Source organism: Haliotis rufescens, unplaced genomic scaffold, assembly GCF_023055435.1.
Source record: "Haliotis rufescens isolate VD_foot unplaced genomic scaffold, xgHalRufe1.0.p SCAF_1, whole genome shotgun sequence".
In the NCBI taxonomy this organism is placed as follows: Eukaryota; Metazoa; Mollusca; class Gastropoda; order Lepetellida; family Haliotidae; genus Haliotis; species Haliotis rufescens.
Genome location: NW_025963779.1, coordinates 9267579 through 9287941, shown reverse-complemented (window position 1 = coordinate 9287941; position 20363 = coordinate 9267579). Strand labels below are relative to the sequence as shown.

General features: G+C 36.8%; 1 protein-coding gene across 3 annotated transcripts in view; it reads left to right on the top strand.

Moving 5' to 3' along the window:
• LOC124136671 (fibroblast growth factor receptor-like 1) overlaps positions 1 to 20363 on the top strand; it is a 155820-nt gene that overhangs the window by 37291 nt on the left and 98166 nt on the right. For all 3 annotated transcript variants that reach the window (XM_046502645.2, XM_046502644.2, XM_046502643.2), the window contains exon 2: positions 17545 to 17818. In XM_046502645.2, the coding sequence (XP_046358601.1) occupies positions 17740 to 17818 (79 nt within the window). In that variant the 5' untranslated portion in view covers positions 17545 to 17739. The remainder of the gene's footprint in view (positions 1 to 17544; positions 17819 to 20363) is intronic.

The following is a 20363-nucleotide window of genomic DNA, read 5'->3' as shown; positions in this document are numbered from 1 at the left end:
TACTCGGTGGTGGATACACTGATTCTTGTTTTAGAATGTCCTTACTTTCATGTTTCTAGTAAAATAGAGTAGCAGTTCTGACATTTACTGCATTCTGTTTGCCTCCCCTTGAACCAGGGGTCATTTAAGTAAAAGCGAAAAAATACACTTTCCATATTCATTAGAAATCCCATTGTATGATTCTGACTAAATGTGTTTATGAATCGCTTATCAAACAGTGAAGATACCAGGTGTTCGCAAAAAGGTTAGCATATCCTGCTCCATCGGTGGCACCCATCACAAACACATGCAAAGGCAAATCAAAACTGGAACATATGCAAAGCACTTGTAGAAATGTGGTGCCAGAACGGCTGGATTGACTGACCAAAACTTTGCAGGTATTCAAAACCAATAGGGGCGGTCGGGTAGCGTAGTGGTTAAAGCGTTCGCTCATCACGCCGAAGAACCGGGTTCGATTCCCGACATGGGTACAATATGTGAAGCCCATTTCTGGTGTCCCCGCCGTGATATTGCTGGAATATTGCTAAAAGTGGAGTAAAACCATACTCACTCACTCAAAACCAATAGTTTTAAAAAATCAAATCAAATATTTTTATCAAAAGAGACATTTTATATGATTCTTTGATGGCTCAGAAAGGTGATGACAATGACCATACAGTAATGGTCTTTATAAGTCTCATTTCAAATGGAGTGTTTCCCATGAAGCAAATGAAATGTATAAAGTGTTGTCTTATCACCATGTTATGTATGCTCTAACAGGTTTGCAATCCCATCAATCAGTATTGTTATAAGTGTCATATGACTTTAGAAATGGAGACTCTAAAGGACAACCTCTAAAGGCAACCTCAAATACTTACAGAATAAATTCAATGTTTGTTTAAACTGCAGTTGAGCCATTCAATTGATTCCCAGGTTTACAATTACCATATATCAAATCACTTACATGTACAACTCAGCATGTCAATATTGCATATGAACATGAAGATAATTTGAATTAATTCTAGCAATGTAAGTGCCTGATGCATGATTATGCATGAGTATTTCAAGGGAGAGCCAGACATCATGGTCGACAGACCTTGCTGAAATGTTGCAGCAATACCATAAAATGGCTTCAAATTCTATTGCACACAAGTCAATATCTAGTCTTTTTTTCACTTAATTCATTACTCTGTTGCCCTGATCTAGTATCTTTGAATTCCATATATTTTGTGATTGATTCTGTCTGCTATGTTTTCAAAAAGATGCCATTAACAGTCCAAAGAGTCAGCAATCCAGAATGAACAGGGACATAGTGCAAGCACAAGCAGTATTCAGATGCCTGACAGTGGTATATTTCTCCTTGATAAATATTGCCCATTTCTTATTCAGATGTCTCAGCCTCAGAATCAACAGTCGCTAAATGGAATTCCATGTCTTTGTCTTTTACAATTCCGGAGCTGTAAAGAGTGATAAGAAACGGTGCCATTAATGCCTAACTGTGACAGCCGTGGCATCCACTATTATTGTGTAAGAGCTACCACTTTGTAAATTCATCCCCATGCTGATTTGCAAGTGAAAGATATACAGTATCGCCAATGGATACGTCTTGAGACAAAATTCCGTAATGTCTCTCACGATTATACAGTACTTCTCAAAGATAGATCTAATTCAGTTCAATTGGCCATAATCAATTTGATGGTCTTCCTTTTATTGAAAGAGCTGTGTTTGATCATGAAAGCAACTGTTGTGTGATTGCAGATAGACGCGAACCTATTCATTTCCAGCAAGTATCAGTATGGAGCCAAGCTTCTTGCACTATATATCCCTTGATTGAATTTCTTGTATGCAGAATTCTGGGGAGATCTCTCTGTCATCTTTATGAGGCAATAGCCAGACGTCCAAAATGCTGAAGTCCGGTAATTATCACGGCAATGAACGTCAGCCTGTAGAAAGGGTCCCAAGTGTCATGGAGAACGGACTGATGGATGTTTTTATGGCTCATCATCTGCGCCCTACGTGTGTTTTTGTTTGTATCAGTATCTGATTTACACTTGCATAAGTGGGTACTTCACGGCCCTGGAGTCACTTTCCTGTACCGTGTTTACCCTGCTGCTTCTTCGATTGTTGGAGAAAGTTATCCTCCAGAACATTTGTGCAGCCGATTTTCAGCTTGTAATAGGTCATGGGCGTTTAGTAGTATGTTTGGTATAGGGTGAGATATGGTTGAATGATGGGACTAGGTATATTGGCACTCCCAGGAATATCCCAAATTGGTTGGATGTGTCGCTGCTATGTTTGCATTGCTTGATGGTATGGTCGTTTTCGGCTTCAGTTGGGATGATATGCTAGGTATGAGTGTCAGAGCAAAATGTATGAAGCCGGGTACTATCCATAAACACATATTGAACATAGAGGGCCCTGAAGGTTCCAAGGAAAAGAACAGTGATCTAGTTACAAATAGTCTGTAAGCGAGTCAAGGCTGTTTATTTGAACCAAGTGCCATCGATTTCCCTGTTGCTGGAACACTTATCCTCAACCATCAATGGCATATTTTCATCTCTAATCCCAACAATTTGAAGATAATGGGAGACCAGAGTTGGTTTATTGTTTGCCATCCTCCTCACAGAGAGGCCAAAGTATGTAGTGAACTGGAATATACATAGCACAACTTTGGTGGTATTTTTGATTATACTACAATCATTTGTAGCAGAATTACTGTCTGGAATATGTGCAGAAGGAATTGCAGTTTACTACGGACTGTTTATGGATAAATATCCGTGTCTGTGTTTTTGTCATCTGTTTGACATATGATATCTACATGAGAAGGAAGTGAGACCACAGTTCAACCAGTCTATTTAACTAGGTCATGTTTGGAATAAAACATTACGAAGTCATTAGTGAAACATGTAATTGCTCATATCCATCCTAGTCAAGATAAGCGGATTTTGCTGTAAATTTGATTCTTTAAGTTGAGGTAGTGAAATTAGCTTTTCCTGAAGGCTGGTGATAAGTCATGTATGATTAGTGTAAAGTTTTATTGCCGATTACTTAAAATGTTTACTTAATTTGTGATTAATTCCCATGTTAAAACCATCCCTGAGTTATGTGAGAGGTATTTGTATCTAGGCTGCCTCTAAGTAGATTAGGAACAAAAACAGGTCAGCTCTGGAATCCAAATATTAGCTTTATGATTTTCATCTGTATAAGCTTCAGATGGGCACTAGGCCGCTGGTTAAATCTTTTCTCAACTGATGTTTTTCTTGGCTTCATTTCAGAAGTTAGAATGGTGAAGTTTCTGTATAACATGGACTGGTATCTGTGGTTGCTCACCTGTATAAATATGAATGTATCTGAGTCTCGTTAGTCACCTGTGCATTGAATTATTACTGGTTTCATCTGACCAAGCTAAGTTCATGAAACTGTCTTCATGCTACGTGAAGGTTTGTTTTTGTTTGTTTGATACTCCATCTACCACCCCAGAAGACCTGGGTGTTGTTGTACAAAACAACCTTAGCGCTACGACTGTCGTAAGTCTATGTTAAGGTATGGGAGTTAAGATCACCTTAGCGCTACGACTGTCGTAAGTCTATGTTAAGGTATGGGAGTTAAGATCACCTTAGCGCTACGACTATCGTAAGTCTATGTTAAGGTATGGGAGTTAAGATCACCTTAGCGCTACGACTATCGTAAGTCTATGTTAAGGTATGGGAGTTAAGATCACCTTAGCGCTAAGATCGTTTTGTACAATGACACCCTGGGTGAGCGTGGATCTTTAGCACACCATGCTTGCCCTAAAAGGTGACGTTGCTTGATGCATGTCATCATATCCCAATTGCGAAGATCGATGCTGTCGATGTCAATCATTGGATTGTCTGGTCCAGACTTGATTATTTTGGGCCGCTGTCATATTGCTTGATTATTGCTGAGTGCAGCATTAAACAGCAAACAAACAAACAAACAAACTCTTCTTCCAGAGGAGGAGATTTTGAGATTTGAATGAAATCTTAATCAATCTTAATCTAAAAATATTTTTATCTTGTTTAAGATGTATTAAGTCTGTGTGATAATATTTACTGAGAGTTTTATTTGCTATTGCCACAGTTATATCCTGTAATGTCTCATTTTAATTAAGGACCACTTGAAGGCGATGTTACGTATTATGACTGCTTGATGAGAATCTTAGTTTCCCAAGAACCACTCATCACATTTGAAGATGGAAATAACCACCACTTCACAAAAAGCAAATTTGATAAAGACCACATCTGGTGTTTGTGGTCTGTTGAGAGTATATCATTAAATGTAGAATCACGGATAATCATGGTTAAATTCTGCATAAAGCTGCAGGAAATCATTAAAAGTTTCATATCCAGCATTTGCATCAACTCAGTACACAGTTGAATGGAGCACATTTGTCACTGACAGAGATGCCATACCCATAAAGCATTTTTCCATCATGCTAGCTCATCTGGCTGACTAAATTGATTCCGTTTTCATTCTGTGTTTGACTGTCTTGGTTTGATCTAAGCTGCTGTTTGCCAGTCTAGATTAGAGAACAGCTCTTATATCATGGTTTAGAGACAATATGGACACAAGAATCACATAGTCTGCAGCCACGTTATTGTTGGATGTTATTAAAATGCTTTTTTACCTGCAAACAAGTTGAGCATTTTTCCACTCAATTTGTTAAGGTTATACGAGTCTTTTGGTGACTGTCACCATCCTGTTTGCAGGAGTATATAAAGAAGACTTATTCCTTTATTGATCAAATCAGTTTGTTTTGTATTAAGGCCAGATATATTTATTTTCTATTTTTTCATATAGCCTACCCTTAATTTTGCAAAAGTGAAAAATATATTCAATTTGAAAGTCATTTTGTGATGTTGTCAAATTATGATCCAGTATACTACATCATATAAGACGTTTTTATCTCCAAATGCCTACTCACCGCCCAATAACGCAGAGTGCCCAACAGGGTAACAGTGAGTGCCATCTTTTCATGTCTCTTGGTATGATGCTGCCAGGAGATCTAAACAAGCAACATACCTCTCTGGGCAAACACTCTATCCACTAGACCATGGCGAGGGATGGTTGGGGGGTTATTGGTGGAGGGCTTCATCAAACGTTAATTTAAGCCACACCTTAATTACTTTCATGAATTCAACAATGTTTGATGTGCTCCTGTTATTTGATCATGTCAGAACTCCAAACGTAAGCACATTCAAATTGTGTCTCTTGTGGGTAATTATCACGTGCTAACAAAATATTTGGTTCGTTAAACATGTGTGCATGATACAGCCTCTTTGAAAGTATAAATCAATTACAAAGGCATTTTCATTTGACCAATGATGCAGATGGATGTGTGTCACAGAGTACGTGGATATTAAGTATTCTGTTTATTGGTCTTGGACACTTAAACATGTTAAAACAAGAAGTTGAATCGAGCATATAACATCAGTGGTGTGGAAAGTATTTTCCCAGTTGTCCATGCCCACGGGCATATATATTACAATAGTGTTAGAAGTGATTAGGATATTATTAAATATTTATGTTTTTCTGTGACTATTGTTGGACTTGATGTTTGAAAATATTAGGGAGTTGTTTTTGTCATTGGTACCGGTAGGTATATTTAAGCAAGAAATATGAGGAGTTTGCGTATTTTTTAATAGATTACCGTCCTCTTTGTATGTACAGTTTTACTGTAGGTTATGTGAAGGAGACTGTTGACTATAGTCCAAAATTACTAAGCTTCCGATCTTCAACGTATGTTTTTAGTTCATCGAGGAGACATGTTCTGAAGGAAACTAGCTTTTCAGGCAGATTCAAGATCAGAAAAGTTTAAATTCTTAGCATCATAATAAAAACATGTATGTAAAACAAACAATTTTTTTAAACAGACGCACCATGCAAGCTGTTCAGTGGATGATGAAGGATTTTTTAGTTGAATATTCTGAGTTCACATTTTTTGGGAGATCTGATTTTGGTGACAGATCAATGGTTAAGTTGAAGCTCAGTGGAGTGTTTTTGCTTTGACACACTAATGTAACTTCCCCTATGCAGATCAATTTATAGGCCCATTTCTCCCATAGAATGTGCAACCGCTTGATTTGTGTAGACCTGCTACGAGTAATGTTATGGAATGTACTGGCCATCAGATAGCAACTACTCGGTCAGATTACAATGACGAAGGTCCTGCAGGGAGGATATGTTTAGTCCTATACACCAGGGAGGTGCCATGGTTGATAGATTAGTGGGTGGATTAGTGATCTTACTGTATACTCCCAATGGAGTTGAGGTAGAACAAGATGAATGATGGTGCTACCCCAGTTGGTCTGTCTCGGAACGGGATCAAGATGGTATTTTACTGGTGTGGCATTTAGGCAGTCATATCATGGCTTGAATAGACATCAGATAGTTGCACTGACTAGCACAAGGATTAGTGGGTGATGAATGCACTTCTGCTGGGTTGCAGACTAACCCTTGACCAACAGATAGGAGTAAGTGCATCCTGGTTGAAGTTTGGTTTGTTAAACGTTTGAATACAGAAGAGAGTGTTCAAGTGCTTACCTCCCAAGGGAGTTGTTGACGTTGTTACAGATGGGAGGATTAATGAATACTCAGTAGTGAGAGGCATCTTAGCTTATCTTACTCATGGAGTGGAGGTTATGTAGGTCAGAAAAAATTGTCATTTACTGGTAGTCGTGTTAGGTGCTATTAGGAATGATTGGTATTGGTACCTTTCATCTTTGCAAATTATTGGTCTTTTTATGCCCATGATTGTAAGTCAAAGATTCAATAAAAACTGTTACTGACACTACAACAGCATGGCACTGTGATGTTTGAAAGGTTGTGGCTAGATGATGAGTCACTTCATGGTAAAGTTATAGAAACAAGTAGAATGTGGAGACTGAAAGGTTCAATCAAGAATTTTATCTTGATTTGAAAGTAAATCAGTACTGTATTAATGAGGCTAATTCTGGTAGTAATGTCGTAAAACTTCCTTGAATTGCAATCTTTTATACTCAGAGGGTATTGATTGTGAGCAGGGATATTGGAGGCAGGAGTGCAGTGGTGCTGCTTACAGATAGTGAAGCCTTCGGTGCTGACAGCTGCAGATATTTGGCTCTTGAAAGCTTCAGGGTGAACAGCTGCAGATATTTGGCTTTTGAAACCTTCAGTGCTAACAGCTGCAGATATTTGGCTTTTGAAAGCTTCAGTGCTGACAGCTGCAGATATTTGGCTTTTGAAAGCTTCAGTGCTGACAGCTGCAGATGTATGGCTTTTGAAACCTTCAGTTTGAACAGTTGCAGATATTTGGCTTTTGAAACCTTCAGTGCTGACAGCTGCAGATATTTGGCTCTTGAAAACTTCAATGATGATATCTGCAGATACTTGGCTCTTGAAAGCTTCAGTGCTGATTGCTACAGATATTTGGCTCCTGAAACGTTCAGTGCCAGTAACTGTAGATATTTGGCTTTTTAAACATTTGTCCGAATAGCTGCAGATATTTGGCTCTTGCTATCCAGAGCAACTGACCGATGCCACAGTAGACAGGCTTCTGGTGTGAAAAGCTTATAGCCAGTCAATCAAGTGGACATGTATGACAAATCAGATAAGTTGATAGTGGTTCTACTTGAAACGTTATTCATATCTACACTTCAAATTCTAAAGGCATGGCTAGAAATAGTTTTATGATGTCTGACTTTTAAAACAGTTTGATTGCTATAGGACAAAGGTCGCAGTTGAGGTCACTGGTAATTAGGAAAGTTGTTCAACTGAAAAAAAAGGGATATTTCAAGATCTTAAAGATACTTGTGTTAATTGTATGGGGATGTGGTCCAGATTTAACATAGATACTTTAACACTTGGGGAATTTGATCAGAATTCAAGCATCAGATAAATATCGATCCTATACAATTATGACCGCTCCCAAGGTGAAATGGCTGATTTTCCTAACAGTTACATCCTTCACCCATCACACATAGACCTCTGTGCAGTTCCTCACAAGATGCTGATCTGAATCACATTCTTCATGTCCTAACTGTGATATGGGTTCTTTGGGATTTGTCACTTGAATGAGGTTGCACTGTTCTCTAAGATTTCATGTCAGTTGGAAATGTCATCATCAATTATTGTCCAGCAAATATGCAATTTGTTATCTTCCTAATTTGCCAGGCAGAGATTGTAATTCTTGGAGCAAGACATTTATTGGATGGTTGGATGAATATTCTGAAATAAGCGCTGGAAGATTATGTGTACGCCTGCACAATGAGTACTGTTCTTTTAGGAAGACAATAGTTGTTTGTAACAACATCCACTGCAATTTCCTATGCTGGTGGTAGCTGTGTCCATCTTTATCTGCAAATGACGTGACTTATGCTCTTTATTTTGCACTGCGATCATGCAGGCCCTCCCTGAAAGACGTTAGAAACACTTAACAGACTATTGGAGACATGGTTTCACACATTAGTGTGTGCTACATGTATTAGCCAATTAAATTCAATCATTTTAGGTCTTGTTTCACAAACTTGAAATTTTCCAGGTTGGATTTCGTGGAAGGAATAAAAGGAAAACATTCCACTCAACTCTTGAAACTGCATGGGAACAGGGCTTCTTCAGATTTGGGAGGAAATTGGTTAAAAAATTGATTTCGAGATTGGAAGACAAACTTGTTGTGATGATTTGTTTTTGCATCTGGTGAAGTTAGTTGAATGTGAAGGAGCCATTTTGCCAATATCTAAAAACGAAAAATAGACTTGAAACAGTTGAAATTAATCGGCTTGCAAAGTGTGTCTCTGTCTACAGGAAGTTTTCAAAGAGCTTCACCGAAAGAATGATTGATTACCTGATGAAAAAATAATGTAACAAAAGCACGTCCATGTCTAGATGCTTTCTCTCGTTGTATTATTGAGCAACCACATGGCTGAGACAATGAAGGGTGGTGACAACAAATTACACATTGTGTTTATATATCAGTATATCTTGTAATTGTCTACTGCTTCTATCAGTATATCTTGTAATTGTCTACTGCTTCTCTCAGTATATCTTGTAATTGTCTACTGCTTCTATCAGTATATCTTGTAATTGTCTCCTAGCTGCTTCTATCAGTATATCTTGTAGTTGTCTACTGCTTCTATCAGTATATCTTGTAATTGTCTACTGCTTCTATCAGTATATCTTGTAGTTGTCTACTGCTTCTATCAGTATATCTTGTAATTGTCTACTGCTTCTCCAAGGAAATGTCCTGGTATTCTGTGAATCTTATCTGGTACTACTGATACTGATTAGCAGATTGTATACTACTCAACACATGTTTAAGAACACCTACAACTGTGCTGTGTGTTGCAATATATACCCACCAACCATGACAGATTAAGTATAGTCACATGAAACAATTGGGTGTTCTTTTACTTCTTTTGAGTTGCATATAAGGTTGACAGAACTGATGTCACACATATTGTTGTTGATATGATGTTTTTTGACACATAGTTGATCATTTATATTGTCAGAATTAATCTATGACTTGTATAGCTCGTTAACTTAATTATTTATGTGGTTAGAACATATCAAGGAGTATATTGATAACCTAGTTCGGGGAAAAGGCTTTCCTATCAATTTTTCATTCAAAAAGTAAATAAGTTAAAATTAAATCAATTAAATGTTTGATTTTGGTATTGTTTAATCAAAGAGTATGTATGAATATATGAATCATTGTTTGTCTTTTCTAGCTGTTGTTTATGACAGGAAGAAACTGCATAAAAAGTTCCTAAACCCAATTTTAAATCTTAAATCTCAGATAATTGGAATATTATATTATCAAATTATGTTGAAAGTTTGGTCTCTAAGCAACTTATTTTGGTTCTTAAAACATTTTTGGAGGGAATGTTTTAAGAACCCCCATGAAAGATCAATTAAATGTTAAAAGGACCCATCTGTTTTTTAAACCAGCCGCAAATGAGACAATATATCAACAGATCTTGCTTGGTATCTTTGACTTTATTTTCGGTATATTCTTTGAAACAGGAAGAAAATTAATTTCAAAATAGTACTCCCTCGGAGGGGGTCTTGTCCAGGCTTTTAGTACTAAGGAGGCCAAGGGTGGCTTAACCAGATTGATAGGATTTTTCTATTGGCAATCAGACTTGGAACGAATTGACTGATGAAAAAGATTGCCCAAGTGATGTAACTGCATGTATAGGTTCGCTCTCTGATGAAAGAACTGCAATGTAAAGTAAATGGATATTTGACATTTACTTTTCAGTAAAGCCAAATACGACATTGAGAGAGAGAGAATGCTTTTATAAGATGTTTGTGTTTTATGTGGCTAGAGGTCTTGAACATTCAGACATAGACACTGAAATCACAAGAAAGGTGTCTCCAGAATACTGATTTCTTTTCTCGATTCTCATTTTTTCTCTCTAGTCAAGGGGATTTTTTAGCGGTTGATGATGGTACTTTGATGTCGTAATAAAACATTTCTTTGTGGGAAATAATCATGGTTGAAATTTATAGAATTTTTTGAAAATGCTTTTTGTGTGAATTGAATTGATGGTAATTTTGGTGAGAAAAGTTGTTTTTCAAAACAAATTAATCCCACATTTTTGTGGTTGATTTTAAAAGCAGAGTTATTGGGCAGCAAGAATGAGGCTTTTCTGAAAATCTGAAGAAAAAAATATATCATATGATCTCTTTTTCAAACCAATTACTGTAAGAAGCTTTGTAATGTCAGATGTCAAATTTGCATCAGCGTTTGATGGGAAGAACAGAGGAAAAGGTCAGAGTTAATTGGTGTGAGAGACTTGTGTGTCACATCTATCTATTACATTTCTGTCATCATGTATCTATAGCCTGGATATGTATCAAGACCAATATGGAATTATCTGTGTGTAAATATAAGAAACCTTGCAAATGTAGTTTGTGTTCATGGAGGTTACCATGTTACCAATGATTGTTTTATTGACACTTCTATGTTCAACTTGAAGCCTAACGAGGATAACCCGACTCTCATATATCTAAGCCATGAGTACACTCTTTTCTATTGATTTATTGATAAGAAATTCCAATGATAATTTTGAGCAAGATTTTAAATGCATTTACTGTGTATAAAATGGACTTACTTCCTACTTCACAACAAGTAACCAGCATGTGCTTGATGATGCAGCATCTTCATCTTATTTTCAACCTGGTACATTTGTTTTGATGCACAACATTTTGGCTCAAGAATATCATACTATGAAGGAGTCCATGCTGTGACCTGCTTGCCTCCTGTTACGTACATCAAGAGCAGAATGCTTGTTTCATGCAGGGAATGTTGATGCGTGCAATGAGCTAATTGTTAGCTCACCTGATCTAACAGCTCATGAAATGCTTGTTAATTTTGGCACATTATCATTCATGCAACCATTGTCTGTCATAAGCTTGTACGTCAGTGACCAAAATTATGTCCAATGCAATTCTCTATTTTGACTTGTACCGTAGGTTCCTATGTTTTTTCAGGTGAACATTTGACTTGCCTTTGCATGTGTTTGTGATGGGTGCTACTGGCGGGGCAGGATATGCTCACTTTTTCGCGAATACTTGGTATCATCTCTGTTTGATAATGATTCATAAACACATGCTTATCATATAGTCAGGATCATACAATTGACTATTCTTTTGGTAGACATTTCTTATGAATATGGAAAAAGTTGTGTCGCTTTTATTTATGAAGCTACAAAACCCATGTGAAGCTCAAACTTTGCTTGATCCCAGCCATGGTGTCACGAACAAACTTTTATGGCAGCCATTAAAAAATGTTATTCTCAGACATTTTGTATTTTTAAATCTGAAATGTGATTAGTTTTCTGTAAGAATACTATTCAAAACAAGTTTAGAACAACCGCAATTGAATGGCTGTGTGTAGTACCCACCAGCCATTACAGCAACCCATGCTTGCCGTAAAAGGCGACGATGCTTGTCATATTAGGAGAGTAACGGGGTGTCAGGCTCGCTGACTAGGTTGATGCAGGTCATCATATCCCAAATGTGTGGATCAATGCTCATGATGTCAATCACTGGATTGTCTGGTCCAGACTCGATTATTTACAGACCACCATCATATAGCTGGAATATTGTTGCATTAAACAAACAATCAAAACAAACATATGAAAAGATTTTGGTCTTCTTTGACTTCATTTTATGTATGGATTATTAATTACCCCAACTTGTTTCCCTGCTCCCCGACAGCTTCTGTGGTCTTGTGGTAGAGCCTCCGCCCGGAGAGCGAAAGGTCCGGGGTTTGATCCCTGGCTGCATCATACAAAAAGACGTTAAAAGATGGTACTTATTGTTACCCTGTCTGGCGCCCGGCATTAAGGGGCTAAAACAAGGACTGGTCGGCTCGGAGTCAGTATACTGTGTCTGAGTGGGGTATTCATGTTAAACTGTGGCATGGTATCTCAGTGAGCTAGCACTATAAATCGGTATCAGTCTGGACAAGTATAAGCACACACACACACACACACACACACACACACACACACACACACACACACATATGCATGCACGTCACTATATAAGTGCAATAATCTTGGACAGGACGTTAAACCCAATTTCACCTCAAATCCCTGCTCCCAAACTGATATTCATTGCAAGTTTTCAATGTATTGGTGTGGTGCTTACTGATGTTTTACAGCATAGTCTCTCTATGGAGGTGTTCTGAGTCACAATTCATATATAATAATTGTTACAGATATTACTAGTTTTCACCATACATTCCAGTATTACACATGTCCAATTAATGTGTCTGAACAATTATTATTCATTGGTTAGCACTTAATTACCTATCATATTACCTACTCCATAACCACTAATTATATATATATACATGTATATAAATATCATTGCCTGAATGTGTGGACAAGGTTCAAGAGCGTTACAAATGTTGTATAGTTCACACTCCTCTCACACTCACACTTATGTGAAGTGCAGTCAGATGTCCAAGGCCCATGGCCACAATGAACCCCATTTCGAAGAGCAATCACTGTAACTTTACTGTTGTATGTTTAGGTATTGGGCCTACGCCAGTCATAGCACCAGGATAACTTTGTGAAACTGGGCCTACATGCGTTGTACTTTAAACATGTTTGAATTACTGGTATCTCCAATCTATTTGTTAGCCTGTGCTGATGGGAATCCATTTTGGAAAAGTGCTTTCACAATGCTGTGTTTGGTTCCAAGAATTTATACTCGGTGTCATTATTGAAGGGTCACCTAGGTATGTAGGATGTCACATATGAACATATGCGAACAAGCGTTATATAACATATATGTAGGATGTCACAAGCGTTCATAGGTCTAAGCGTGTCGACACTGTGATTTTCAGTTGTAGAACATGTTTTTTTAAACTATGTCACTCTGAGTGGATGCTTTTATGAAACTGGAAGAATGGACGACTATTAAAAACAATGAAAAATGCAGTATTAAAGGTGATGGAAAAAAATCCTCAAAACACATGCCAGAATTCAACCAGCGGCTTAATTCATTTATGAGCAATTCATGACAAGTAACAATGTCAATGTCCATGTGGGTATAAAATCGTTCTCTCCAGATGCAACTGAACTGCACTCTTGGAAGCTGAAAAGGCAACGTTTTATCTCACATTATCTACGTTACCTCTCAATAATGATGTTGAGTAGATAATAATATCATCTAAATAAATTCGGAAGAACAATCTTGGACTACTATATGTCTGTAAAGAGTTCTCAGCACAAAGATCACTTTGTATTTGTAGTTCCCTTACTTGATTTTCTTCAGATAAATCTCCATTTGAGAGTGGTAGACTGGTTAATTGTCCCAAACAAGTCTCCTCTCTATATCACTGATGGAGATTAAATTTTTTCTAAAGTTATCACTCCCCTGATGTTCACAATGCTGAGAGGCAGTTAATTAGTATACACAGCTTAAAGGCCAATAGTACAACATGTAAATGTGGCAGGCTCAAGTATTTATAGACATGTCAATAACTTTTTTAATTAAGATTTATTGGTTAGTCACTAAGTAAGGTTGTATTTGTTCCCATTTAACTAATTAGTTGATTTAGATGTTTACATTAAACTATGAGAATATATTATTAGTTAGAATATTAGTTATGTTTAATACTTATGATAGTGAACAAAGTTGCAAATCAACTTGAAACTTTACTGTATGAAAATGGGTTTACAATAAATTGTTTCATCATAGTTTATGTCAGCTCGTCAGTCCACATGTAATACATGGCTCAACAGTACAGGTAGCTTTCACAACATAGCCATGATTGAATCAGATTTGAGTAGAACATTAAACTTTTCACAAGAAGGTCAGTTGACAAAGTATTGGGCATATATTCGTTTCTTAGACTGGTATATTCAGGGCTTATTAATAATAACATGATATTCACAATGTTCGCAATACACGATCCATTACAAGACTTTGCAACATACAAGACTTAGGTGACAACATGAAATGCCAAGCAGCTTACTATAACCTGGGCATGTTTGTATATTTGCGCTTGGCAAGCCCTGGCATCCAGAACATTTATACAGGCCCACAGTTTATTTGTGCACCAATCACTTCTTTAAAGCGCCCCACACAAGTAGACCTGTGCAAGATGAAACATTGGGTTTCTCTTACCTTCAATGGTTTTTGTGTAGTTGCTTCAAAGACTGGAAGTGCTTCTTGCTGGTAGGGTCAGAATGTGGAAATGTAGATCAGTGGATTTGAAGTGGCTTCCGACAGGTTGGAAAAGTTTCATATCATGTACATGGCTGTGTGATCGTACCCATGTTGGGCTGAGATGAAGGACTGTCAGCCGTTGTAGGATGTGGAATTGGGTTCTTTGAACATTTTTGTCATTTTGGAAGGATTTTGTGGATGCAGGAATTCCAATTTTGACAGTTTAAGGATTTTCAATGGTAGTGTTGCTATACAGTGTTGAAATGTGTTAATTTTGTATAGAAATATATATATAGAATTGTAATTATGGACTGTAGGTGTTTCATTCTGCCTTCGTATGCGTCAGTAGTTTGATCATATTCATGCACTGACATTACATTCAAATTAAATATTCATGCTATGTGGGTGTTAAAGTATGACCTTCTCCTGCCACAGAGCAATTAACTTTCTACAGATTTGTTTTCTTGATGTGAAGAGGGCGTCGTTATCCATATTGATACATTTTTCTTCCTTATGTAACCATTAGCATTTGTACCTGAATAGCGAAGATGTACCTCTTTCAGTACATAACTCTCACGTTCGGTATTATAGGTGATTATTATTATGATTGTTTGCAGCTTGCTTATATACAACTCAACATTTGCTAAGGACCACATTTTTGACTGAAGATGACTATTTTGGTCCTTAGCAGATGTTGAGTGGCAAAGACAGACCAGTAGACTAAGGTGCTGCAATTTAAAGTTACCTCCATTAGTCATGCTGAGATTGTGTGATTATGGTCTGGATTTCTAGATTCACCCCATTCATGCTGGTCCTTGATCTGTCAGTGCAGTGGTAATGGGGTCACTTTGGGCTATCCAATTATATAATATGTTTTATAACCGTATATTGCTGTGTATAAGGTGAGTTTTCGTACCACAAATTAGGGGGCTTTCAAAGGGGGACGTCTTATACACAGGGTTGAAGAGTTTTGATGTTTTTCTCCCCAACGCAGACATAACTGTGAGCATGTTACACCGGAAACACCATCCGTAATGAAGTCGCAAACTAATCATGTAATTACACTGTCTGGTTATAAAAACAGTTCATTATATATCTGGACATACCTTTGTAATCTATTTTATAATTTTATTCAAAATTTCATTCAATATTGTTTATTTTCATTTTGGCAAAATCGCATGTGAAGTGATTGGAAGATCGCACCACGCAGTTATTTACAGCAACCATAGTCATATTACTGCTATTGACACCTTGAAACGAACTTTAGTGGATAGAGAATGGATATAGATATAGATATCATAAATGCCATACTTTGACTCGCTGAAAGTCGTATTGGTTGTAGTTTGACTATTATTTGTCAGCATAAAGTTTTCACTATCGCAAGTGCGGAAGCATTGGCAGTGATTGGTCAAATTGTTCCATATGAAAAAAAATATCCAGCAATAGCTGGACCAAAGTGCTACATTTATGGTTGTTAATTTATTTCAAATATACATTGTATATTGAAAAAATACTACTAAAATAACATGATATTGGAATAATTTATTCCGAATAAAATAATAGTTGCACGTATTTGTGATGTTTACAGACACACACCGTTTAAAAATACAGTGGTTATTGCAGTAATCCTGAAAGGTCTTTGTCACCGTTTTTACTGAAACTTAGTTAGAAACGTAGTTGTACTTCAAGTTAATGACAAATCTCATTTGCAGAAATAAAACTTTCTATACAGATAACAACAGTATGAGTTCATTTCAAATCATAACATTCAACAGAGTGACTAGAAACCTGCACCACTTACATTTGTAAATACACAAAGGTAGACAAGAAATGTCGTTTGCATTTATTCCTGTAATGTCACAAATGTCAGAATTTTCAATAATTTTTCAGGTAGATGTAACAGTTGAATCTATAAAAAGTAAACACTTGAAAAAGAATATATAGATGGTATAGAACTGCTTTATCTATTTATTCATCAAAATCAGTTTTGATGTTACAAGCTTGAAAGATGACCTTTAATAACATACAGCAGAAATTGTAAGTTTTCTTGCAGAAAGAACATGGTAGCCTGTTTGGACAACATTACAAAATAGAATTCCAAAAATATTCCATTTAAATGTCCATGCAGGTCTTACGTCGTTTACCTATACTCTAAACAGGAGAGCAACCTAATCTGTCAGTGAGAGCAACCTAATCTGTCGGTGAGAGCGACCTAATCTGTCAGTGAGAGCGACTGAGGAATATCAAAACCAATGAAATACTGGTTCTGGAAATAACATGATGAGCCACGAGAAGATGCTTTGAATAATGATAATTTTTACAACTGAAATGCTCAGAAGTGTCAACTACTGATTCACCTTGAAAATCTTCAAGTCTGGTCCTTTGTGCCGTCATCCTCTTCACTTTGTGAGGGTACTTCTACCATGTCTACAAGACGTCTTCATCTGTGAACATATGATTGGCCATGTTTTTGCACCTCTTTCCGAAATGGTACCAAAAGAATGGGGCTCTTCTTAAATGTAGGGATGATGCAATGCAAATACTTTGAGAGGTAGGGGAGACAACAAACATTTGGATGATAATTCAGTATTTGGCAACCCACAACATATAAATATCACAAATATTTTTGATTTATGGGTTATCAATATCTTCCCCTAGGCTTTCATTTGTTATTTCTGAAAAAAACCCAACATTTTTCTCATTTAGTGAGATTTCTTCTCTAGAAAATATGAACTTTATCAGGTGACTCAAAGACATAAACATGTTATGAAGAGAAAATACAAATATCCTCTATTTATCATAAACATAGTAAATAAAGTTTCAGAATATGAAAGATTTGCACATGGAAGGTCAGTCTGATATTGATGCATTTTTCAGATGAAACAATGGACAGAAGATGATACAGACCTGATGTAAGGACGAACCTCAAGGACTGGCATCACATTGTCATCACATGACAGTATACTACTGGAACATGCGAACAGCCGATATGTGACCGATATCGGGTGTGTGCCGTCACCTGCATGCATAATGACCTTGACCTTGTGGGAGTACTGTCGCCAAACATAGGATATGGCCGAGTTACTCGCCACCGTCTTCACCATCGTTACTCACGGAGTCCTGCTCTTCTTCAGCCTGCTGTTTACACCAGGTGAGCTAAGTAACTGACATCTATCACATTCATTTCCTTGTTGCTTTTGGAGGCATCCCTTAAGCATTCCAGACAGCTATGATCATGGGTTTGAATCCCAGTCCTCTCTGATTTTATTTTAGGTTGTCAGCACTATACCCGTGCTTGTGGATTTCACCAAAGTGGTAAACATTTCAGACTCTCATCATTTCTGGTGTTCCCCCACATTAAGCTGAAATATTGTGATATAACTGAAATATCGTAATCTAACTGAAACATTGTGATAATCACTGAAACATTGTGATAAAACTGAAACATTGTGATAAAACTGAAACATTGATATAACTGAAACATTGTGATATAACTTAGACATTGTGATCTAACTGAAATATTGTGATATAACTGAAATATTGCGATATCACTGAAACATTGTGATAAAACTGAAACATTGTGATAAAACTGAAACATTGTGATATAACTGAAACATTGTGATATGACTGAAATATTGTGATATAACTGAAACATTATGATATAACTGAAATATTGTGATATAACTGAAATATTGTTTAAAGCAGCTTCAGACCCAACTGACTCGCTCACTGACTCCTTTGGAAGGAGATCAGTGCCCATGCTACATGCTGCGTTTTATAGCTGAAAAACAATCTGTGGGAATGTACGCGGGGTGAACAACAGTACCTTGGTGCTTGTTTAGTTTGTTAAATGTATTTTGTGATTTTGTTAAGGGAAAAGAAACGTCAAATTTGACATTTACTTCTTGCACCATGCAAAGAGATTGGACACTATGAGAACCCGTCTCTGTAGCAAAGGGCCCTATTGCAGCGTGTAAAACATTTGTTATGCTTTCGCTAGGGAGGAAGATTTTTTATCAAACAACTGGCTCCCATAGGAGCTATCAGTGCTGTGGGATCAAAAGATATCTCAAGAGGTGATATGGCTTTACTGATCTTCCATTGGTCGATGTCAGTGTGATCTCAAGGTTTTAATGTTCAAAGTGAACCTTAGCAATTCTATTTGAGACGATTTCTTTCTTTTACATACACATTTTCTTTAAGTTAATTACAATTCTGTGACAAAGTTACTATCAAACAGACAACTTTTAGGTTGTGTAAATTTGATTGAATGCAGCGGCTACATATTCTCTGTCTGTGACATTGTGTGATGTTATTTTTCAATTATGATATCGCGTTAAAGGAACATTTCCATGTAAGATAGTGAGAGGATCAAAGGTTTGTCATCCTTGATTGGCTTGTATTTATGTCCTTGCCTTTGCAGCAGAATACCTGTAGTTGTAGATTTTAACCAATGTGGAATTGATGTTACTTTCTTCCAATTTTACACTGACACAGTGATCTGTGGCCTCATTCACTCACACGATGTATTTGTGCACCAATCACTTCTTTAAAGCGCCCCACACAAGTAGACCTGTGCAAGATGAAACATTGGGTTTCTCTTACCTTCAATGGTTTTTGTGTAGTTGCTTCAAAGACTGGAAGTGCTTCTTGCTGGTAGGGTCAGAATGTGGAAATGTAGATCAGTGGATTTGAAGTGGCTTCCGACAGGTTGGAAAAGTTTCATATCATGTACATGGCTGTGTGATCGTACCCATGTTGGGCTGAGATGAAGGACTGTCAGCCGTTGTAGGATGTGGAATTGGGTTCTTTGAACATTTTTGTCATTTTGGAAGGATTTTTTGTGGATGCAGGAATTCCAATTTTGACACTCAATTTAAGGATCTTTGATAGTTGTGTTGGTATACAGTGTTGAAATGTGTTAATTTTGTATAGAAATAGATAAAGGATTGTAAATGTGAACAGTTGTAGGTCTTTAATTCTTAATTCTGGCCTTTTTATGTGTCAGTAGTTTGATCATATTTGTGCATTGACATTACATTCAAATTAAATATTCATGCTATGTGGGTGTTAAAGTATGACCTTCTCCTGCTACTGAGCAATTTACTTTCTACTGATTTGTTTTCTTGATGTGAAGAGGGCGTCATTATACATATTGATATGATTACATTTTTCTTCCTAAGGTAACCAATACCTGGGTTCAAGATTTTAACCAATGTGGAAGTGATGTCACTTTCCTCCCATTTTACACTGACAGTGATGTATATAAACCTCATTCAACTACATGATAAGAGTAGCCTAGTTCTTTGACATTTAAGAATTAAAGGGTGTAAATAGGTGTATTTGTCTATAGATTATGCAAAAAGTGAGCAATTTCAATGTTGCACGTTTTTTGTATTGTTATTTTCATTTCAAGTACTTTGGGTAAGGAATGTAAATGGTAAACCTTTTTGACAATCAAAGTGATTATTTTTCTTCTTTCATGTTTTTTTTACTCTGACCATAATTTATTTTAAATAATATGTACATAAAAATATGTACAGTTTATTTTCCACCATGATAAGTTCAGACCAATATGTTACACTCAATGATTATAGTCTTCTAAAATAGTCCATTAGCCGACATTAAAATAATCAAATAAAGATTGTATGCAATAAGATAACACTGAAAAAACATGATTTATCATACTAGTCGAG